At 35.4% G+C, this 24,074-nt stretch overlaps 1 protein-coding gene across 6 annotated transcripts in view; it reads left to right on the plus strand.

Moving 5' to 3' along the window:
- Positions 1–24,074, plus strand: part of CDK14 (cyclin dependent kinase 14) — a 549,770-nt gene that overhangs the window by 258,396 nt on the left and 267,300 nt on the right. For all 6 annotated transcript variants that reach the window (XM_023639167.2, XM_070264492.1, XM_070264491.1 and 3 more), the window contains one exon: positions 12,720–12,782. In XM_023639167.2, the coding sequence (XP_023494935.1) occupies positions 12,720–12,782 (63 nt within the window). The remainder of the gene's footprint in view (positions 1–12,719; positions 12,783–24,074) is intronic.

Below are 24,074 nucleotides of genomic sequence, written 5' to 3' on the forward strand. Positions count from 1 at the left end.
AATTTCTAGAAAAGTTAAGTCTGGATGAGAAATAATTGAGTGACTTCATAAAATTGTAGCGTCCTTTTAAAGTTACTAAATCCTTGACAAAACATTCTTTTAAAATTCAATGCAAATATATACATATGTGTTTAATATTCTTACTCTATTATCAGTAAAAAAAAGTTGAGTATGATTTGCCTCATGCAGAAGACTGTGTTACTCTTCCCTGGTATTTGGATCCCAATCCCTGTAGGAAAATTAAACCTTCTTTCCCTATTGATTTTAGGTGTGGCCGTGTGGCTTGCTTTAGCCAATAAATTGTGAGCAAAAGTTGTTTGTTATCACAGGATAACCTGGCCTATCCTGATTGATGTATCCCAAGTTACTTATAATCCAACCCCCTCAGAGAAAGCCAGTGCTACCACGTGGTACCTTTGAAGATTTCTTTGTATCTTCCTATACTATACTCATATGTTACATGTGCTGTTTTTTTAACCTTTTACAAAATGGAAGTTAATACCACCTTTGTTCTAAATTAGTAAATGTTATATATCAATGTTTATTCGCATTTTAAAATTTATTCACCCTTTGTATTAATATAAAAATCCCATGCTTTTCTTGATATTACTTTAAATCTTAGATATATTTAAAATTCTTAATAAGACAAATTCAAATAATGGTGATTTTAAAAGATTTTATTGAACACTTAGATTCTGGCTTTTTAACATTTAAAAATCACGTTTTATCAATGAGGGCACTAATCAGCTTCCTTGCTTACCACGAGCTTTTTTTATTATAGTTAGTGTCAAGGGTCAAGCCTCCATGTCAAGTTTGGTTTCTGCTATGTTTTTCTTGACAGAAATTATTACAACCAGCTTCATATGTTGATTATGATAATTACACATCAGGCTTACTAATTTATTTTTAGTTAAATATTGAGATATTTTGCCCCAAACTTTTCAGTATGATTTTCTGAAATTTTTTGGTAATTGATTCAAATTTGAGCATCAGTAACTTCTTTCAAATTTTGCTAAGACTGACTTTCAAATGGTATTTTCAACCACAGCATCAGGAAAGCACTACCCGAATTCATCCCAGACAGACTTGCTGAGATTTTATTCATTTTCTTGAAATTTTTTTCAGGAACCTTTTTATGGCAAATTGCACTAAGTCAAGAGAATGAAAGGTGGTTTTAGTTCTGATTCACTGAAGACATAACTAGATTTTGGCAGAAAAGCTTAAAATAAATCATGAGGAACAATAACGTTGGTCTTGAAGTTTCAGGATTCATATTCAAAACATCGACCATATCTGTCAAATCTGTCAAGCTCCTGGGGAAGTTATTCTCTTGGCAAGTTTGCAAGTGTCTAGTGATTGAGAAAGAAATAAAATAGTTCTTTTTCCAGGGTATCTTTAATTTCATACTCATGCATAGCAAGGAATTAAGCACGTTTTCTTTGTCCATGGATTGAGCAAAGCTAGTAGCAAAAAAGAAAAAGAAAAGGAAAAAGAGTGACGATTTGATCCTCGGTAAATTTTTTTTTTGTCAGGTAAGTTAGCAATTTGACTTTTGGCTAGAGATCCTGAAAAAGAGATATTTTGGAATTTCTATTCTGTTTTAACTTTTGGCAATACTCAGAATACAAGAATTCATGATGTTTCTTTTCCCTCCTCTGTGATCTGAAGTTTTTTATTCTTTGCTACTAAAAGAGCCACATCAAACAAAACTTTTACTTTTGTGGCCTCTTAATACTATGTTTCACCACTCCTCAACTTCTCATGCTTCAGAGCCTCATACCTTGTAGGTCCTTTTACTCATTGATTTGAGAAACCTAAATTACTTTTGCCTCTTTATGTACTATATTGAAATAATTGAAATTAATATTTTTTTAAAAAACAGTGATCTTACCTAAATGTACTTATGCTTCAGGTGTGCCACAGGAATAGCAAAATAAATTGCCTCTTTCATCATGTAGAACAAACATTTCACATACTTTACTGTTTGTGAGGACTTTCTCTGAAAGCTTTGTTATTCTATATTCTGTGTATTCCCACCAGACAGGAAGATTTAAGTGAGCTCTACATTTGTAATATAAATTTATTTTTAGAACTATTTCTCCAATTTAAGAGATTTTGATTTGTCCCATTTTGGAATCTATAGACCACAACCCTTGCTCCATAAATAATCAAATATCTGTAATGTGTTTAAGAACTCTAAAGTATTTTGTGTTGTAACATCTTAGTAACATTGCTTCTAATACATCCCTCTGCATTTCCTTATTTTCCTAGGTTTCCGAAAAACTAACCCAAAAACTAAAATTGTTACTACTGAGTCGAATGATAGAAACAAGGCTATAAATGTTTCATTTTAGGAAGAAGAGCAAAAGTATTATTGATGTGATTGTCATTCTTATTTTTCCCTTAGTCATCAGTAGGCACCTAAATAGTGAATATTTTCTATTCATCTTTTCACATTTTACAATACTTCACCCATTATAAGAGTTTGAGAATATATTTTGAATATCAGTTGGGATGCCAACAAAAGGGTGACAAAATTTACAAATTATAATTGTTTAATATTCTATTTGTAATTATGCATTCTAGAATTACTATTTTTAAAATTAAAAATAACATGTACCTGAAGCTCATTACAGTATAATTCATAGAGTTTTCTGAACCACACATCTGGTATGATCGCTTGCGATGTGAGAGTGACTCTTACTCCTTAGAACCAAGATTATAAAAAAGACTTCTCTCTTCTCCTTTGTAGCCAGCAATAGTTATTCCCGGATGGCTACCTGTGATTCCTGTCTTCTCGCCCCCTCTTTATCTCTCCTCTTTGTCTTCCCTCTTCCACTTTGGTTCTCTGTTTCTCTTTTTGCTCATGTTGCTTTTACCCTATAATTTCAAGATCTTCCATGTTTCTATCAGGGCAGCTCCAGAAGCTGTTTTCAGAGTTAAGATATTCCTGAGAACTATTTCAGTTCCTTTTTGTCTTCCATCTCTTGCTTTGACTCCAAAAAATTTTATGTGGCCGCTTTGTTAACCTTTCCCCCCTCCAAATTCCTGAGGGTGTTGGATGATCAGAACATTCCATTCTTTATACCCATTGGCTTTTTATTTTTCCTTTAAAAATCAGCCTCACTTCAAAGTAGCTTGAATATCTTTGTTTTATTTTAATTTTTGTAGCAGATGAATATGTTTTTAAAGTGACTATTTGACTCAGTTAAAATTTGTTATATGGTTTAAGCTTGTGAATGGTTTGCCAGAGGACATATAAGCCTTACCGGGTGGCTCTTTCCTTCACTCTTTCAAGAGAGCACGTTTTACACATTCTTCTAATGCAGGAACAGTATATGGTTCTGTAGAACCGCAGTGTTCTACTTCTAGAAGATTACTCCACATTTCTTGAAGGTTCCCAAATCTATACTTTGAATTTATTTAATTTTAAAAAGGAAAATCATTTATATCTCCTAGAAGTTTTATAAAGTAAACAAATTACATAGATATAGTGAAGGGTATACATATGTGTTCGTTTATGAGTTAGCCCCTACAATATTGAGACTGCTTCAGACACTTGAACTATTGGAGCGTGAATGTCTGCATTCTTTTCATCAGAGAAGAATGGCTCACAACAGTCTTACTGCTTGGGTAGAGCTGTACGATCTGTCTATCCTTGGTGTCATTGCCAGAAGCCAAATAGTAAGTTTTTTGTTTTAATGGAAAGGATCTTTCAGGTTGCTGGTTTTACATGATGGGAATGTGGTTGGAAGTGCTTCCTGTTCCACTTGCCAGCCCCAGGCTGCCCATGCATTATGGATTCAGAAATGACAGCTGAAACCAATTAGGCAGAATTATGGGATAGCTAAGTCACATATAGGTTTATTATGACCAAAAAGGAGAAGGAGAATATATTATATAATAATAAAGAAAGGAGAAATTGCTAATTTAATTAGGAATAAACCACAGCACTGTGATTGCTAATGGGAGGATTTTTATGTAGCATAAACTGTTGTGTGTGTTAACTACCCTCCCTTCCCTCCCTAGAGAATATGCGTGTGGTATACTGGTAGAATTTCAACATTTCCTAAGTGGCTTAAGACCAGGTAAAAATAAAATAACCCAGAAACAGTCTTTGTTATATGTAAAATAAGTCTGTGCAGGAACAGTGGAATATTTGAGATTATTCCATGTGAGAACATATCTTTGGGTGATGATGGAATAGATTAAAAGACCATATTGTCTCTATTTTCATACCATGTCCTATGATGCAACTTGAGACACAGTAATCTAGTTGTAATTAGAATTTCTGCTTCAGAGGGAAGAGATAGCACTTTTGTACTTGTTCATGAATGTCTTGTTTTTGTTATTAAAGATAAGGGATTTCAACGCATTAGCATAAAGTCTAAATGACATTTAATAGAATACTTACAGAGTTTTATTTTTTTACCACTCTTTAGAAATGAGCCTCTTTGATATATAGTAGATACAAACTTCCTTTATAAAGCACCTTGAATGGCTGTGACTTTGTTTTCAAGGAAAAATTGATTAATGTTTCTTTTCATTTTCATTTTTCTCACTAATGAATAAGGCTCATGTGTTGGAATTCACAACATTAAAATTTCATTAATTATGATTTGGGATGAAATAGCTGAGTACTATAAAGCTTAATGGAAAAAAATGCTATTTCAAACTCAATTTAAACCTGTGGACTTCCTATAAAAGCAGTTTGAAACTAACTGTTCACTAATTTGATGTATTAATTCTTACAGCAGTGTAGCCTGATTAAAACAGAGATTATAGCTAGAGGAGAACGGCGTTGATTGCTGTAGAAGAAAGGAGGGCCCAGCTTCTATGAGTCTCCTTCAGTTGCCGCTAGCAGCAGCTGTTCCCCAGTGTATTACCTGACTTTAATAAGCTACAGGTGAAATAGATTAAAAACTAAAATGATAGTTCTACCAAAGTTCAAAAGTGTGGTTTTAGTTAGAATGTGTGTGATGTGTCCCAGACATGGGACAATGGTGATGAAGGTGAGAGACGTTAGCCAATAGTAGAGTAAGCATCCCAGGTAAGCATCTGCCGCACTTGCTGCCTCGATCACACTAACAGTTATCATCATTGCCATTAATTTTGGGACCACGTGCAGTACCACTGAAGAGTGGAAATAATTGCTCTTGTCCTTTAGAAATTTGCCAATTTCCTCATATGATCTCTTACCAATCGGAGTGCTATTTAATGTTTCTTTATAATGAGTCACTTACCTGGAGGAGATTGGAATGTCTACAATCAAACTGGGATAAGGACTAGGGAGCTTCTTAAACAATCAAAAATTAGTCAAGAAAAGGAAGAGTCTATATTTTTATGCTTCCACTTTGCACATGTTATCAACTAGTTCTTAACTATCTTTTTTTAAATCGCGTTTCCATTTAATTTTTTTGTTTTGTATATCAAATTTTTATTAATTTCAAAATAAAAGTAAAACTGAACCTTGATATTTAAGCATAAAATAAAGCAATCCCTTAAGAACTTAAGAAATTCACAATTAGTTTTATTATCTTCTGGAATCTTTCGTATTCTTACTCTTGTGAAGCAGGTTTTTTTAATGTTATAAAAATTACACCAAGCTTGAGTATACTGAGTCTCTTACTGTCAAAATGGAAAACTAAATGAAGCAGAAGTAAAGGATGTGAAGCCTATGTTTAACATAACTTCAGAATGAGGATTTCTGTTGGTTATCCCCAAGGAAAGACTTCCTTTTCAGCCTAGATGCTAAAAATAACACTGCAGTATTTTCAGTGTCATGTTTTGGCAGTGCTTCTGAAGAACATCAAAATTAGCTGACAAATATTCATGCTTGACATTATAGGAAATCATGATATCATGCTTAACATTATAGGAAAGTAGAAACAAGTGCATGGGTTTGGGGAGGGGCTTTGTTTGGATTCCTGCTTAAAGAGAACAGTCCAGTCTGAAAGCCGGTGCTAATGCAAAAGCATAATTTCTCTGAGGAGCTTGATGTCTTTTGGAGGTTTGATCCTCTGAAGGGCCAACAATTGGACAACCTCACTTCATGGATAATACACAGATTAAGAAGAAACAAGCACAGAGCTAGCCCTGATGGCCTAGTGGTCAAAGTTTGGTGCTCACTGCTTTGGTGGCCTGAGTTCACTTCCTGGTTGCAGCACCATGCCACCCATCTGTCAATTGCCATGCTGTGGCAGTGGCTCACATAGAAGAACTAGAATGACTTGCAACTAGGCTATACAACCATGTACTGGGGCTTGGGGAGGAAAAAAAAAGAGAGGAAGATTGGCAACAGATGTTAGCTCAGGGTGAATCTTTCCCTGCAAAAAACAAACAAAACAAAACAAAACAAAAACAACAAGCACATACCGGACAGTGAAACCTACATAACAATTGACTTACACATGTTCCTACCCTGGAATGTGGGTAAAATTTCATGTCCAACAGGTTGTCTGAGATTGTGGTCTTCAGAGACCCTTTTTACCAGCGGCTTTCAGTGGAGGGATATTGCTTCTTTCCCTGACACAGTTAGTTTCACAAAGAGTAAATATGGAGAGTGGAAAATATGAAGAGGTGAATGTCGTAGTCCAGCTTGTTTCTCCTCCTTTTCTGTGGCTGGCCTCTCTTTCCTGGTCCTCTTTTAAATGGGCTGTTCTCCATCCAGACCTGTTTTGTAATTGTCATTATGTTCATAATTTATCTTTGTAGCTTTCTTTCATGTCTTTCCCTTTAAGTCTCATGGCTGTGTGCCGTTAGTCATGCAGTTCTCTGGTCTACATATGATTGAAATTAACTGAGGCTCTACTCTGTGAAAGTGCTGATGAGTAAAAAGTCTTTTCAATTTTCTGTGGTCTTTCCATATCCAGGCTTCTTACAAAGGGAGATTTCTCTCATGCCTTCTAAATTGATCTCACCACAGAGTAATCAGATCAACATGGGGAAACCCAAATTGTAAATGTGGCAAACTCCTTCACAGAGAACAGTTATGTTCATGGTGTTATGATTTCAGATATGTTCCTCAAATTCTTTCCCCTAGAAACACTCCTGCTTCTATGTAAATAACCACATAAGTGCTACCTGACGGGTAATCAACAGTGAGGAAGGGGGACATGATTTTGAAAGAAGTATATGCTAGTGTAAGGATTGAGCCTTTGGAGCTCCTTTCTGCTCTCACTCTGTCTTCTGCTTGGTCTGTAAGTCTAACCACACTTGAAAGCTTCATTAAAAGCACCACTCTATGGAAGATTGATGAGGTGTTCTTAGGCGTTCAGATATCAACCTGTCAGACACAAGTGCCTCTAAAGGAATTACCCTGAAAAGCAGTAGCAGTGATGGAGTGAATAGGAGGAAGGTGTAGGAAGGTGAATCGAGGCATAATGTAGAGAGGGAAAGAGGAGATGTTAGCCAGGAGCCAAGATAGAGATTGTGTTTGATCTGCAGTCACCAGGCACCTGGTCTAAAAGTGCTCCTCTTAGTGTTATAACAAGAAATAGCCAGAGATCAAGCCGGATGGATCTGAGATTATCTTTGTCTCATCAAAGGATAGTATTCTGTTGGTCATGTGCCATAGGAACCTTCTGTTTAGAACTTTTATACCTAGGATGACTTTAAAAAGTGGAATAACAAAGAAGTACATTCTAGCATTATTGTTAAATTTAGTTCTGTATTTCTAGACCAGAGCAAAACATAAGGGTCACATAATCCAATGAAATGAACTAAGGAGAGAAGGTAAAAAGAAAGAAGGGATGTAATGAAATTTGTAACTTAGGCACATCTAATGCAGTCCCAGGCATAATAGTGTGTATTTAAAAAGATAAAAGGAAAAGAAACAGTTTTTAATGCAAGTAGAACAGAAATTTGCTAGGGTACAAAATGGTACCTTGTCCTACCACTTGTCTCTTCTTTCATCTGAGATTCTCCAAATTCTTGCCCCAATCACCCAGAGCAATCTGAGGTTAATGGTGTATTTGCTAGATGTAGTCTTGGTGGCTGTGTACAGGGAACAGTGAAGTGGGAATGAGAATGTCTGGACACGCAGACAGGAAGAACACATTACATAAGGAGGAAATGTTACCCCCAGGAGTTCCAGTTTTCCGACTGTATTTATCATTTTGTTTTTAATTACAGACCTCCCAAATATCCCTCCCTGCTCTAAACACAACACAGAAAATCATCATCATCATCATCATCATCATCATCATCATCATCATCTATAACATCTACCATGTGCTGGGCAATATTCTGCAACTATTATGGAATGGAAACTCATTAATGCAAACGTTAATTTTCACAATATCTGATGAGGTAGCTGTTCTAAGATTATCCTCATTACATAGATGAAGGTACTGATATACAGAGGTTATGTAATGTACTCAAGGCTACACAACCATGTGTGTATACATATGATACATCTGCACACACACACATTTTCATGCCATTTATCTAAAGAATTAAGAATTTTAAAATTTAAAAGATTTGGAAAAATCTTTATTAAATTTACCAAGATCTTATTTCTGGTGAAGTCTTCTTCCTGCAATTCATGATGTTAATGTCATTGGGCGTATACTCAGAAGGACTTCATGTGTACCTTGAGGATCAGGAAATATTTTCCCCCCAATCCTAACTTTCCTTCCTTGTAGTTTTGGTTTTTTGTTTTAAAGAAAAAGCTTGAATACATTATTCTTGGAAAAAATTATAATAATTCACAAGAATGTGGAATCCACAGAATGTAAGCTGTGTGAGAACAGACTTTGTCTTATTTATGCAAAATCAGCATTTTATAAATATATGTCAAATATATAGTATCGTGAAAGTTTTGTACCCAACACCATTCCACATATTTAATTTGTTCATTTTAGAGGATCACATTAATAAATGTCATTATGTTGAACTATTTTTTCATTTCTAGGTTTAACTTTGTTAGGTATTGGTGTGTTAGTATTTTAATATAATATTGAATTCTAGTACCTACTGTCATTAGAATTTATACATCTATGGTTATAAAGAGGTTGGTTTAGTTCTCTCCTCCTCTCTCTTTTGCCTGCTTTGACATTGTAACCTTAAAGAAGGAGTGAGAAGCATTTTATCTTTTCTTTGCTCTGGAGTAATTTATATCTGTTATCCTAAAGTTTGGTAGATTTTCCATTAAAACCATCTGAACTTGGTACCTTTTTTAGGTATAGCTCTTTAATTCCCATCTCTTATAGAACCAAATTTAATAATTTATGTTTTTTAAAAAAAGACGTTTTATCTATATATCAAATGTATTGGTTTAAAGATGTTTATAACATTCTGCTTAGTTTAGTTTATAGTACTATATGTTCACAGTATATTTTTAAATCTGCACATTTTGGTTGTGTCATTTTTCTTATTCTTAATGTTGATTACTTCTTGGCAAAACCCATAACTTTAAAAAAAATGAGACTTGCAACAGGTTTGTTTGTTTTATTGGGCTCTTCAAAGAAGTGGTTTTTTTATTTAGTTGTTCAAACCTGTTGTTTTCTAATTTTTCTATGTAATTAATTTCTGCTATACCTACATTAATCCTTTCTATTTTCTTTGGGTCTCTTTGATATTTGGTATTCTCTAGCTTGAGTTTATTGGTTGTTTTATCTATTTTTTAGTCATTCTTATGTTAAAATTAATGTATTTAGGGGCTGGCCCTGGTGGTGTAGTGGTTAAGTTTGCGTGCTCTACTTCCGTGGCCTGGGCTTCAGAGGTTTGGATCCTGGGCACGGACCTACACACTGCTCGTCAAGCCATGCTGTGGCAGCATCCCACATACAGCATAGAGGAAGATTGGCCCAGATGTTAGCTCAGGCCCAATCTTCCTCACCAAACAAAAAACAACAAAATATTAATGTATTTAAAGGTCTAAATTTTCCTATCAATAATGCTCTGACCACTTTTCATTGCTTTAAAATGTATGTAGTATCTTATCATTCATTTAAATGATTTAACCATTTTAGATTTTTAAAGTGTTTTCTTAAATTTCCAAGAAAATAAATTTTCTTTTTTTGCCTCTCCCTTTCTCATTCCCTCCCTTTGACTCCTTTTCTTCCTTCCTTGTTTTCTTCCTGTTGCCGTTGGACTTAAAACCCATTGACTGGTTGAAACGTTGCATTTTTTTCCTAAGACAAAAATCTATGACTGAGTGCTTTCTAATCATTCAGAATTTTTATTTTATAAAAGAGACTTGCAGGTTTTAATCCTGGCACTTTTTTATAAAATTTTACCCGAAACTTTCAATAAATGGTTTCCAGTTAACAGTTGCATCTTGTCTTTCTGTCTTTCTTTCTCAGATGGTCCTTAAGTTGTTTGTTGATGACTCATGCCATCAGAGTAATAGCTCTGCAAATAGAGCGAAATAAAAAGTTTACTCAAATGCAGGCAATGACAAGTATATTCCAATTATTGCCCTTGAAACTAAACCCTTCAAGATTTTGTGAATTTTTCAATTTCTTTTATTTTTATCAATTTTTGGTTTATATTGATGTGTCATGTTTGCTAGGTGCATAAATGTTTAATACATTTTCCTTGAATCCTATGATTTAATATTTACAGTCATATGCTGATTCCTTTTTATTGCTATTTACCAGGATAAATTACATAAAATATGAATAATATAAAATATATTATTTATTTTTAGATTTTTTTGTCTAATTGTATCTAGTTTGTATCTTGATAACAGTGTGAATTTATTTGCTTTATTTTTTAAACTGAGAATTGACATTTTTGATAAGAATTTTAACATGTAGATATATAATTATTGATATGATTGGATGTACTTTCTATTTAACATTTTATTTGTTGTGTGTAAAGCAATGAGCAAATTAGATACGGTTCTTCCCCTCGTGGATCTTACTGTACAATGGGCAGTATCCTAAATAATACCTTATTTTTGTTACCATTTTATAGGTAAAAAGTACTTTCTAATGTACATTCACAACATGTTGATCAATGAGGACTGCATATGTGACGGTGGTCCCATAAAATTAGTACCATAGAGCGTAGGTATGTAGTAGGTTATACTATCTAGGTTTGCATAAGCACAATCTGTGATGTTTGCACAATGAAATCACTTAATGATGCATTTCTCAGAACATATCCCTGTCAAGTGATGCGTGAGTCTACTATTTTATATGTTCTTCAGAAATCTTCTCCAAGGGACGTGTTATCCTTTTCAAAGGACAGAGAAGTTAATAATATGGAGTTACAAAATGGCAGTTTGAGGTCCAGAATTCATTCCTTAGTTTGTTAAATGCATGAAATAAAACTTTTATGTAGTCAGGAAAAACTCCATGGAACCTGTTATAATTATATTTTAGGGTTATTTTTAGTGAGCTATACTGTATGTAAAACTGTTTCCACCAGCATTTCTTCTGTCCCATTTTCTTTCTCATTGTCCCCTTTAATTGGCTAACTTCTTTCATTCTCTACTCATGTCTTACATAGAAGTAACTTCTTCCAGAAGCCTTTCTGCAATCTCTAGACCACAATAGTTTCCACCTGCTATGCCCTCAAACATTTCCTGATGCTGCTAAAAGAGGACACAACATACTCTACTGTAATTACTGACATGTCTGGTTTTTTCCATGTGCATCTTTTTCATTTAATTTTGTGTCCTTGGTGACTAGTGTAGTGCCTGGAAAACAATAAGGGCTCAAGAAATACATGATGAGTAATGAGCGAATGCTAAATTCTGCTCTGTATCCTCAGCAGTTACTACCTGGCATGCAATAAAATTCAGTAAAGGAATCTGAACTGTTGTCACCATGGCTACAGCAAGATTCTTGAATGTGTCATAAAACTTATAATTCCTCAGTAATTGAAGTTTGACAGTGGGGCACAACTACTAATGTTCAATGGCTTTTACAGAATGATTAAATGTTTCAGTGTTACAAATCTTACAGTATCCCTCAGTAAGAGAAGAAAAATTCGAATTGCAACTCTACATGTTTTTTCAAAATTCTATGTAGTTCATAATACAAACAGAAAAAGCATTAAGAAGAAAATATACATTTGTAGGCAAGTTGAGTGGAATATTTGAAAGAATGACATCATAAGTTGTTATCTAAGGATATTCCTTTTAAGTTATATGTGGATGTATTTGTCTTAATTTATAATTTTGAAAGTATTTGTAGTAATTTATAAAGTATATTTTGTCAAATATATTGAGGAGTTCTGGAAACCTGAAAATTATTTTTTAATGAATATAGTTATGAAAAATTTAAATTAATCCAGTGATTAATTTTACTAGAATGATCTGTATGTAGTATTTTCACCTCACATTAATCATAACCCGCATTTGCACTTGGACAATATGAGATAATTGAAATTGTAATTGGATTGGTTAATTGCATCTGTGAGCTTTTTTAAGTTAAGTTATATCTTTTTAGTTAAGGTTTTTTCTTTTTCGGTTGAGAGATTTATATTCAATGAGGAGGAAATTTTAGGCATTTAACAAAGTATGCATGCAAATTCGTTCTAATACATAGATATGTTGAACATAGTACAGAACCTAGAGGTAAAGATAATGGTTCAATTGTGGTTAAAAATGGGGGGTGGAGGAGCATACAACTGCATACACTAAAAACCCCACCCACTTATATTTGCTTTGTTCGGAAGGTAACAGTGACTTTGAAGTAGAAAAATATTGATTCATGGTGTTTTAGCCAGAGGGATGTTAATACATTTTCCCCTTTTTCTTCCAGCACACTGATTTATGTCAGTACATGGACAAGCACCCTGGGGGACTGCATCCAGATAACGTGAAGGTAGGAAAAGATCTTTTTAAACCAAAGGTTAGCATTCTTCATGTGCATTTTTTGAGTCAAAGTCTAATCTATCTACAGTAACGTTTTTAAAAAATTTTTGTATGAAGAAAAGTAATATTGAAGTGAACCATAGTCATTAATTACATCACTTAGTGGTTGGAAACTATGTTTTAACATTAAATATTTTCACTGGAATATTATTACTTAGATCTCGTTCTCTTCTTTTCTTCATGGAGAATCGTTTGCCAGTAGTGAGTGAGATCCTCTAGCATCCTTTTGTGACAGTGTTTTCAGAAGAGGCGAGTCTCAGGTGGCTCTAGCTTGGGACCCACCCTGCACTGCTAACTGCTTTCAATATAAGGGATTATTATGATCTAAAACAGTCTTACGGTGAGTTCACAGGACATATTTTTCGTTTATTTGTACAAGCAGGTAAAAATGGTTCTTCCTACTGCTTGCTTTTTTTTTTTTACTAGAAATTAGATTACTATGTGTCAAAAGAACTAAGTTTTTCTAAGATTTAACCTAACAACCATCTTGGGAAATTGTCCCAAAATTTCAAGCTTAAAACAGGAGACTTTTTTGGCATATGTTAGGGAGGTAGAAGATACCGAAGTTATATCTGAAGGCTTAATCATGTGCTCACATTTTATTATTTAAATGACTATATTTCGTGATCCTGAGAACCAGTTGAGTACTATGCATATATTTGTAGTAAAATTATTTGTCTCAGTTTCTTCCCATTCATTATCTATACCACTCTTTGCAACTGATGGGGTTCAGGGCAGGCTGCCCCATGTGCCACTCTGGGGTGTAGATTATTTCCAGCTGAAGACAGTATAGGCTCAGAAGACTCAAGAAGAACACTCTACCTTTCCCCCCTAACTGCCTAAAAGAAATGTAAAATAAAGGCCTGTCCCCAGGACAGGCCCTCACCATAGAGAACTCTGGGTTTCAGTAGACTGGGAGGATCCAAGTTCTGTTTACCAAACATCTGCTTTTCCATTTCCATGTGAGTTGCCTTCCTCCCCGTTGAAGTCCGAAACCACTACCCACAGTCTGTAGCTGAAGATACTTACACAGGCAGCCTCGGCCATGGCTCAGTTACTCAGTTTCTCCTGAGTTTCTCCCATGAATACATGCTATTAAACTTTGTTTGATTTTCTCTTGCTAACCTGCCTTTTTAATTATTTGACCAGCAGTAAGAACCTTAAGGAAAAGGGAGGGAATTCTCCCACTTCCCCAACACAACATTGAATGTATTTTCTTTTGTGCTGTTCCCTTTGCTTGTAGAAGTATATATGTACATGTGGTGTTTTGTGTGCTTATTTCTTTTGCTTTATGAAAATAATATATATATTATTGTATAAGTTTTTTTTCACTTACAATATAACATGGATATCCTTTAACGTCAATATATGACTATGTAGTTCAGTCTTTCTGATAACTGCACATTATTCAATAGTGTGAATAAACCATAATTTTCAACCATTCCTTATTCATACATCTTTGAATTGTTTCCAGAATGTTGCTATTATAAATGATTCTAGAGTAAATATTAGTATAAAACCTTTTAACTCCTATTTCTTTTGGATAGCTTGTTAGTGGGTTTTCTTTTTTAAGTAAGAGCATTATTTCAGTTTTAATGAATTTAACTGGAACATTTACTCACAAGGTCATAAATTAGAGGAGGACTGTTTTTCTCTACTCTCTAGGATTGACTGTAACCAGTCATTTTAATTTTTGCCATTCTGATGAATAAAAATAGGATGTCTCTGGGGCCGGCCTGGTGGCACAGCAGTTAAGTTCGCACATTCCGCTTCTTGGCGGCCCAGGGTTCACCAGTTCAGATCCCAGGTGTGGACATGGCACCACTTGGCAAAAGCCATGCTGTTGTAGGCGTCCCACATATAAAGTAGAGGAAGATGGGCACGGATGAGCTCAGGGCCAAGCTTCCTCAGCAAAAAAAAAAAAAAAAAAAGAGGAGGACTGGCAGTAGTTAGCTAAAGGCTAATCTTCCTCAAGAAAAAAAGGGATGTCTTTGACATTGGCGTTTTCCTGACTACTAGTGACCTTGAGCATCTTTCTGCATGTTTCTTGACCATTTGTAATTCTGCTATTATAAGTTTCCTCTTCTTATATATTGTCCATTTCTCTGTTGGGTTGGGTTTTTTTAAAATAATTTACAGGTACTTTTTTATATTTGTGACGTTAATAATGAGGGTTTTTATGGTGGTCAGTTATGTTGTACAATTTTAAAATGTAGGAACCTATAGGAACTCTGACAAAACATGGTTTTGTAAATAAATAATGGAATCAATATTGTACGTATAGTATTTGTTGATATTTTCGTATGTCTCCTTTTTTGTTGTTGTGGTTTTTTGTTTTATTTAGATTTTTAAAAAATTTTTTGACTGTTCATTTTTCTTAAAAACCTGTATCCATTGACATAGTTAGTTTTTTAGTAGTTAGATTGGGTAAGAAAGTTTAACAGATGAAGAGACTTGTTTTATTTATCTTGCCTGTATTCAGGTCCAACTTTAAACACTAGTATTATAACATGAGCATAATTCTACTCTTTTGCTGTCACATTAAAACATCTCAAATTGTCTCATTTATACATTAAATGTTCTCTTCTTAGGGCTGATTGAGTTCAAAGCTGATCGTACGGTACATCCTTACTCACTTTAACCCTGGGAATCTGTGGAGCCCAGCCAGTGAGACCTTTGGCTCTGGGGAGCACAGGGGCCTGCCAGCCTCAGTGGAAATCAGCAGCTACTCTGAGCTAACTTTGACTTCCTGACTTTCAAATTCACTGACAGGATTTAGATTAAAGAGCTGGCTGAACCTTTTCAAAGAACTATGGCATCACTGGATTTTTTTGGGGGGGGGGGGGGAAGATTAGCGCTGAGCTAACATCTGCTGCCAGTCCTCCTCTTTTTGCTGAGGAAGACTGGCCCTGAGCTAACATCCATGCCCATCTTCCTCTACTTTATACGTGGGACGCCTACCGCAGTATGGCTTTTGCCAGGCGGTGCCATATCCGCACCCGGGATCCAAACCAGCCAACCCCAGGCCGCCGAGAAGCAGAACGTGCGAACTTAACCACTTTGCCACCGGGCCGGCCCCCATCACTGGATTTTTTTTATCCTTTTTTGGTTTTCTCACCAACCCTCCATGTGTCATCAGTTATGGGCAAGTGTTGCTGGAAAATTTTGTTGGTGAAACAAAGAAGGAAAGCTCATTTCACAAAGCATTGCCATGTTCACTGTCCTTAGGCCAGTGTCATTGATGATTTTTGTAGCATGTTTACTGTAAGTTTTGCTTCTTCCATTACGTTTCATTTTTCCTTTGTCTCCTAATGATCATAGGGAGATCGATCTCTAGGTTGCTGTTTTTCGGTAACTAGGCTGCACTCTTTGAAATGGTGTTTCAGCAGTTCTTATCCAAGTTTCACAAGCTTTTCTTTTACCCCGCGGTTGTTAATCATACTTCAAATACTTAGTGTTTGCTACCTATTCCAAGTCCAGGGTGTACTGTGGCAGTAAACAAGGTTTACTATTACAAGAATTCTAGGGTGTGGTGAGAAACCTAATGGTGAATGAGATGTGCAGTCAGCATAGAAATAACGTCCCAGAAATTAGGTGTGACACCCACAGCTAGTCTAGACATTAGTCACATAGAGCAGGAAAAATTCCCAATCAGAAGTTGTTTAACATGGTCACAGATTGATGTCCTACTACATTGTTGCCTCTAAAAGAGCATGATGTGATTTACCTCTTCTTATACCTTTTTGAATAACTGAAAGGCAGAAAAACGTATTGATATATGGGTATCTCTTTCCCTGTAGGGATTGAAACCCTTGGTTCCTTGAGGATTTGCCACATGTACTGGACAGTCTCAGTTCTTGGGATATTTAAGGATATAAGAAACTTCAGTAATCATCTAAGAGGTCTTCACACTTGGCTGCACGGCAGAGTCGCCTGCAAAGCTTTAAAACAAAAAAGATATAGAGATATGTCTATGTCTATATCTTTTTCCTTTTCCCTCTCTTCTCATCTGCCAGAATCAGAATCAAATTTAAAAAGTCACTTTAAGAAGGAAAAGGCGTTTGCTGAGACCCAGGACATTTGCTGAGAGCCCGGGGCGCCTCCCATGACCCACAGCATTCCTCACTCTCCCTGTGGCCCTCCGTGGCTTTATCCCCCAGCCTGGAGGACATGTATGCTTGCTAGTAATCCTGGCCTGTTGGTCTCTCACAGCCTTACAGCCTGCCTGCCTCCACTGCTCCTTCCTCTGCCAGCCAGGCAGTCATGTCCCAGAATACGGCAGGGGCTGGGCAGATGGGAGGGGATAGGGAAGAGCGTGAGAGACAGGGCCCGGCCTGTGGCGCTTCAAAATCACAAGTCTCAGACCCATGCCTCAGGGTAGAAAATTATAAGCATCTTTTGTGGAAAACCTGATCACTCCAGAACAGATCTAAAGAATCCAGGCAAATCTACAGTGATGACCCTGATTGACAAATAAGTAACTTGGAGGAAGCAACGTCGCTTGCATTAATGAGACAGAGAAAGATAACAAAGAAAACTTCAAAAGAAATTATCCTTAATATTCTCAAAGAGGTCAAAGAAAATAGTACATCTATAAAACAAGAATGATATGTTACTTTTAAGAAAGAGAACATAATGAACAGAAAGCAGCTTTAGAAATTAAAAATATGACAAAATTAAAAACAACAGCAATAAAAAAGGATGGAAGATAAAATTGAAAAAAATTTATGAGGAAATAGAACATAAAGTACAAATCCGAAAAATGTGAAAGAAAGTATCAAAAAATGAGAGATCTAGTCCAGGGGATCCAACATTTGAAAAGTTGGAGAAAATAGAGAGGAAGGGATCATTAAAGTAATAATCATTAAACTATACTTTTTCCAGATGTGAAGGATGTGAATTTCAAGATTGAGGGTTCATTAAATGTCCAGAACACATAATGAAAATAGACCGATGATAACATTTATTATTGCAAAATTTCAGAACATTTGTTTCAAAGAAAAATCCTACAAAAAAGACACAGGTTTACCCCAAAGGGAAGAATCACAGTGGCGTTAGACTTTTCACCAGTAACACTGGGAGACAGCACTGGGACGATGAGTTGAAAATTCTGAAGTAAAATTGTTTCCAACTTAGTGTTCTATCTGAACTGTCAGTGAAGTGCGAGAGTAAAGTAATTTGTTTCAGATGTTCAAGGACTTGAGCATTTTGCCTACCTTGCATCCTTTCTCAGGAGACTACTCAAGGATGTACTCTCCTAGATCTCAGGGAGTAAACCAAGGCTGAGAAGACAAACCAACCAGGTGACAGAAGCCACCACAGGAGAGAGAGGAAGGAGAGACTTAGAATGATGATGAAAAGAATCCCAGGTTGACAACTACACATCAGGCTGGGAGAGTACCCAGCAGTCCTGTTGGAGCAGGTCAGAAGTCTCCAGCAGAGGTTTCCAAGAAGATGAAACTTTTAGGTAGCATACCTAATGTGTTTGAGCAGATTTACAAATAGGAGAAGAGTTTGGTGTTGAGTTAGTGATAATTACAAAGAAACTAAACAAAGGAAAACAAACCAACACACAAAAGAACTAGATCATTACTAACAAGAGGAAAAACAAATTATTGTGCAGGGAAAAAAAATGTTCATACTGAACTTAATTGCTCAGCTCTAAATAACGTTTACACGATCATAATCACTTAAATTTTGAATGTTGGTATCATTCAAAAGGAAAAACAACTCTTTAAGTGATTGTGCTGTAGGCCCAGCCCATTCCAGGATTAGCATCCTGGAACAGTCATCTATTTCAGCTGCCACAGTTCATGTAAAATAAGGATTAGGATCATTGAGGTTAAGAACTTGTCATAGGGCTTTTTGACTCTTTGTCCAATATTCTTTTCCCTACACTACATAATTCGTATATTAAATTCTTCTAATTAGCTTATTATTTGTGACTTTATATGCACTCGATCCCATAGGTTTATCATTTTCACATTGAAGATAATAGTTATACCTTCTCTGAGGGTATGAGAGGTTAAAAAATAGAACGCAGCTTGTTAATGCGTGTGTTTTGGCGTCTGAATTACAGTGCATGGAAGCAGACAGCCCTTATTACCATGTTGGTTTCCATGGGAGGCCGTTCACCTAATTATACACTGGCTTTTCTTCACCGTTTGTCTGCTTAGAGACAATGCGCTCGTCCAGGGTTACATTTGGGATCTACACTGCGGGTGAAATTATTCTCAAAGAAGTCTGACTATAACATAGTGACAGATGTCCCACAGGTATTTCAGTTTGATGTATTAACATTTTTTTCATGTGGTGATATTTATTGTCAGTTAAATCTATAAATGCAAAATGAAGAACAAATGAATAATATTTACTAACTTAACAGCTGTTCATAATGCTATGCTAGATGTTAATTAAAAAAAAAAAACAGTTGAGCTAAAATAGGACCTTGTAATAGTTCTCTGTAAATTTAAGGAGATGTGAAAACCAAGTGAGATAAGCTAATATCTTTAAAAGAGCATGTTCTTTCAATAACTATGGAACTCTGTTTTTGTCTAAATAGTTCTTAGATCATTAAATGATTGGAATGTCATAAATACTAAATATTTATTATGGTGAACAGAATGAAAACAGTGATCAAATCCTTCTGTTTCTAAATTTGGCAATTATGACTTTTGTTTCATCACTATGCAGCATGACAATAGAAACATTGTAAACATTTATCTTGGATTCTAAATATGTACATATCTCTGTTTATATTTTACATTTATTGTAAAAAGTGGGATGCCATGTACCTAAGAGTTGAGGAGATTGTTCTTTAGTATGAATCAGATAGAATGTCAGGCATTACAAAGGTGATATATCCTTGAAGAATGAATTTGGATGAAAAGATCAACTGGAACAGCACAAACCTGTGATTTCTTAATGAAGGATGGGATATTCTACAGTAATTTTGTACTAATTCTCAGCAAAACATCTGTTAAAGTATTTCTTGTTGTATATTCCTTATAAGCACTGGAATAAACTCATAAAAAATACTGTCAATGTTAACTAAATTTCTAGAATCACTTTGCTGCTTTAATTGCCTACGAAATATCTGTTCTCAATATGGCATTCTGAAATAAATATTCACTATTAACTAGTGGTTTGTTTCTTAGCATAATATCAATGTTAGACAAATGGGTAATTTTAACAGTTAATTACTTAGAGGGCAATTTAAAACCTGAATCAAAAGCTTGAGGATGTTAGCCTTGTTATAAATATTTACGATGAATAAACATATAGCAACCAATTGCTAGAACATGATAATTGGTGTGTAGGAAACTGGTTTGATTTTGGGGGGAGGGTAGTTCATTTCTTCTGCCTTTACAAACCATTCACTGTGAATTTTGTTGGATTTTGGCTATCATAGTTGAGTTGAATGCAGAACTTATATTAATTCTTCATTTTATAATTCTCAGTGATTTACAGATTGATTGTTGAGTTAAAAAAAATGACCATACCAGTCTAAATTTCACCCTTTATTCAGTTTTTCATGTGTTCTATAAAAATTGATAAGCATAAAAGCCTTAAATTTAAGGTTCATGAAAAAAATAAAAGAAAGATTAATTGGTGCTGTCTCCAGCTGATATCTAGACATGTAAGGTGCTTGAATCTTATTACATGATGACATTGATCATTCAGTGTTTTTTATGTAATGTACCTCCATTTCCATGTTATCTTAATGACTTTTCTAGAGGATTCCTTGCAAAAACACATTTTCCGTTTTTTTTTCCCGAAACTGTTTTGGAATAATCCAAAATAACAAAGAAATTCTGAATTTTCTGCCTTATTCTCTTACATGTCTGAAATCCTATTGGCATAAAGCTGTTTTATTTTTTATTTCAGTATCTATATTAATTAAAAGGCATGAGGATTATAATGGTTGAAACATTGCTATTCTCCTTTCATCATCCACAGAACAAGCAGGTGTATAACAGACAGGAGAATGTTATGCCAAATTAAGATTGTCTTATGCAGATGGCACTGAGAATTAACTCCTAAATGAGACTTGCTAATGTTCAGATAGAAAATCAGATAACACCTGATTTTCTCCGTATTCTGCACTAGAGCTCTCATTTAGCTGGTAATGATTTCCTACTATGCATTACTGTGAATATTATAGAGCTTGTCCTCATTTTACATTTTGGGAAATATGATTATTTCATGAAGCCGTTAAAGAGTGTTTTAAAAATTTGACACCTAGTCTCAGCACCTGTCCAGCTTTCTTTTGGCTTGTCATCCTATTTTTTGTTATAATAAAATAATCTTCCATATCTAGAAAGTGAAGGATTAACAATAAAAGTAGGTGAAATTCCATGTGTCAGTTCATATCATGTTGGACGTTCAGAGGGGGCTAAGTAGTGAATTTCTGGTTGAGATTTGAGGCCTGCATTCAGTCGTTTAGAATATGTCTCTTGTATCCTTAGCATCATCTGCTGATTTGCTTGTTAAGGATTTGGATCAGACAAAGGAATCAAGGCAGCTAATTAAACAGCAGACCCTTTCCTAGAGGTGCTTTAAAACCTAGAATGAAAGGAAATTATCCCAAGATTGATGAAATACAGCCAGTCATTAGAAGTATGCCATGTGATGTTTACTTTTTTTTTGGTGAGGCAGATTTGCCCTGAGCTAACATCTTTGCCAGTCTTCCTCTGTTTTGTATATGGGATTCCTCCACAGCATGGCTGATGAGTGGAGTAGGTCGGTGCTGGGATCCAAACCCTCAAACCTGGGCTGCCAAAGCGGAACGTGTGGAACTTTACTCAGCCACGGGCCAGCCCCTGCCATGTGGTATTTTAATTGTAAGATGGAATTATTCAGTTTAGGGAGTACCCAATGGGAATAGGGAAAACACCTTCCTGGGTTTCAAGCTTTGAGTCATTCACCTTGCCTCTGTCCTGTTTAAGATGGATCCTGCACTCCACCTGTCTGTTTGCATGTTTTTCAAGACAAACGTGAGGACCTAGGAGGGAAATAAGCCTGAGTGGAGTATGCACACACCACCAGGGATTTTTTGGATTGTCTCTTGGACAGGTACAGCCTTTATGAAACAAGCCAGTACATCTCCTAGATGTTTTCTCATTAATATATCAATTCCTATTACTTGAGACCACTCTGAGAGGATATAGAAAGAGGTTTGTTGATCATATGTATCCAAATTCAAAGTCATTACTGCATTCCATTTGAAATTTATTTTTCTCTTTGGTACAGCCTGCAGACGCGAGCTTTGTCTAAGACTCTTAGACTCAAGATTCATCATTTTTGTCAGTTTTACAGTCTGCATCTCTCTCTTTTAAAAAGTTACATTAGCCTTATCAATTGATATTAAGACTATTCATGTTGATTTAGTGTCTAAGATGTTACTTTAGGCAGTAAAACTATTTTAAACTGTAATTTTTCATTGTGTGTAAGACAGAATGGCCCTGTAGTTGGGGGAGAGTAGCATACATTCACAAATGAAGTTGCATAAAAATTTGTATTTCATGCTCTTTCTTTTTAGTTCCAAAAAGTGCATATCAGTAAGGTCGGTTGTATAATTCTGAACTATATTCACAAACAGAAACTTGACAATACAGGTCTTAAGAAGATTTTATTAGCACTTGGGTAACTGTTAAAGTCGGTAGCTTAAATTTGATCATCTTGTTTCTACTCACGTAGGGAATATTTCTAATACTAATTTTAGGCTACTGACCGCCATTATTAAAGCAAAGATTCTCATCTTTGGCCATCCCCATTTTCTTCAACATACATACAAATCCTAGTAACTTGGAAACCTACTTAGTAAATTAGAGCTTCTTTCAAGGAACTTGGCAAAACAAAGATCAGTCTTACAATCCCCATTTGACTCCTTTTAAGTATCCCAGCTCTGGTTCCCATGGCTGCAATCTGCCTGCTCAGTGGGGGCTATTCCATGCCTGGAACAACACCTTGCTTGATAGCCACCATTGCATCGAGGCAGGAAGAGAGCGCAGAATGGGAGGCCAGCTTAGCTGGTCTGCTCAAGGCTCACAGAAAGTCTGCAAGCTCTTTCCCCCAAGAGTTTGCCCAAGTACCTGAAATTCTTCGTTTTTGAATTATTCCTCTCCAAAAAGTTATCAGCTTTGGGAATAGGATATTAATGTGTACGTAGCTTAGCTAATGTAAATTAAATTATTATGTTATCTACAAGTGATGAAACATGTTACATATCTCAGGATCTTAAGAGAGTGGAACAAAGAAGCAGAAAGTTGAATGGAAGAACTCAGAAAGGGCAAAAAGTGGCAAGAGAAACAGTCCCTGCTACTTAGATTTTCCAGGAGCTGGACACATCTGTAGTACACGACAAAAAAGGACACATCTGTGACCTGATGCCCTGGCATGAATAGATGTGTCTTACACCATCCCAGTAGCACATTTAATACTGTCAAGTATGTCCAAAGTGACACACAAATTATACCATAATGTTGATTATCTAGATTTTTATTTCTGTCTCCCTTATGTCTCTGTATAACCTTCTACGTATTCTTTCTTAAAAATTCAACACATAGAATTGCAGTGAAGCTTTGTAAAGTAGAAACTATTGGAGTGTGTACTGTGTACATTGTATTACAAATTAGGATTTGATATTTGGATTAGGTATTTACAAATTTGAAACTCAGCTAAATGGAATGAATCATAACGAATCATTCTGTGACTTTTAAAAATTGAAGAAGACCTAAAATTATAATAAAACCATTATTGATGCATTTTACAAAATATTTTCACATTCATTAGATATTTTGGGTACTCAAAGTTTCTAATTATTTTTCATTTCTAGAAAGTTTGATGTATGGGTAATTTAATGTTTGTGCACCCTGTGGATTTTTAAATGATATGGTGTTAAACATGGGGCATATTATTTGAAGTATTTATGACCCATGTACAGTTTTGGTTTATTTGCCAGTGTCACATTTTCTAGCCTTGGGTTCAGACGATGTGTAGCTACTCTAACCAAATAGTACACATACTTTTTTAATAGCAGTACTCTTAATTGTGGGTGTCAGAGCAGGACAGAAATGTGTTCAAGTATCAGTACTACCTCTTACTTGCTACGTGTCCCTTTAGCCAATTCACTTAATTTCTCTGAGCCTGTATTTCTTTATCTGTGAAATAGGGATAATAATATCTGCCTGTCAGAGGTGTTGGGGGAATTAAACTATCTACTGACTATAAAACACTTAGC

Source organism: Equus caballus, chromosome 4 (genome assembly GCF_041296265.1).
Source record: "Equus caballus isolate H_3958 breed thoroughbred chromosome 4, TB-T2T, whole genome shotgun sequence".
Taxonomy (NCBI): domain Eukaryota; kingdom Metazoa; phylum Chordata; class Mammalia; order Perissodactyla; family Equidae; genus Equus; species Equus caballus.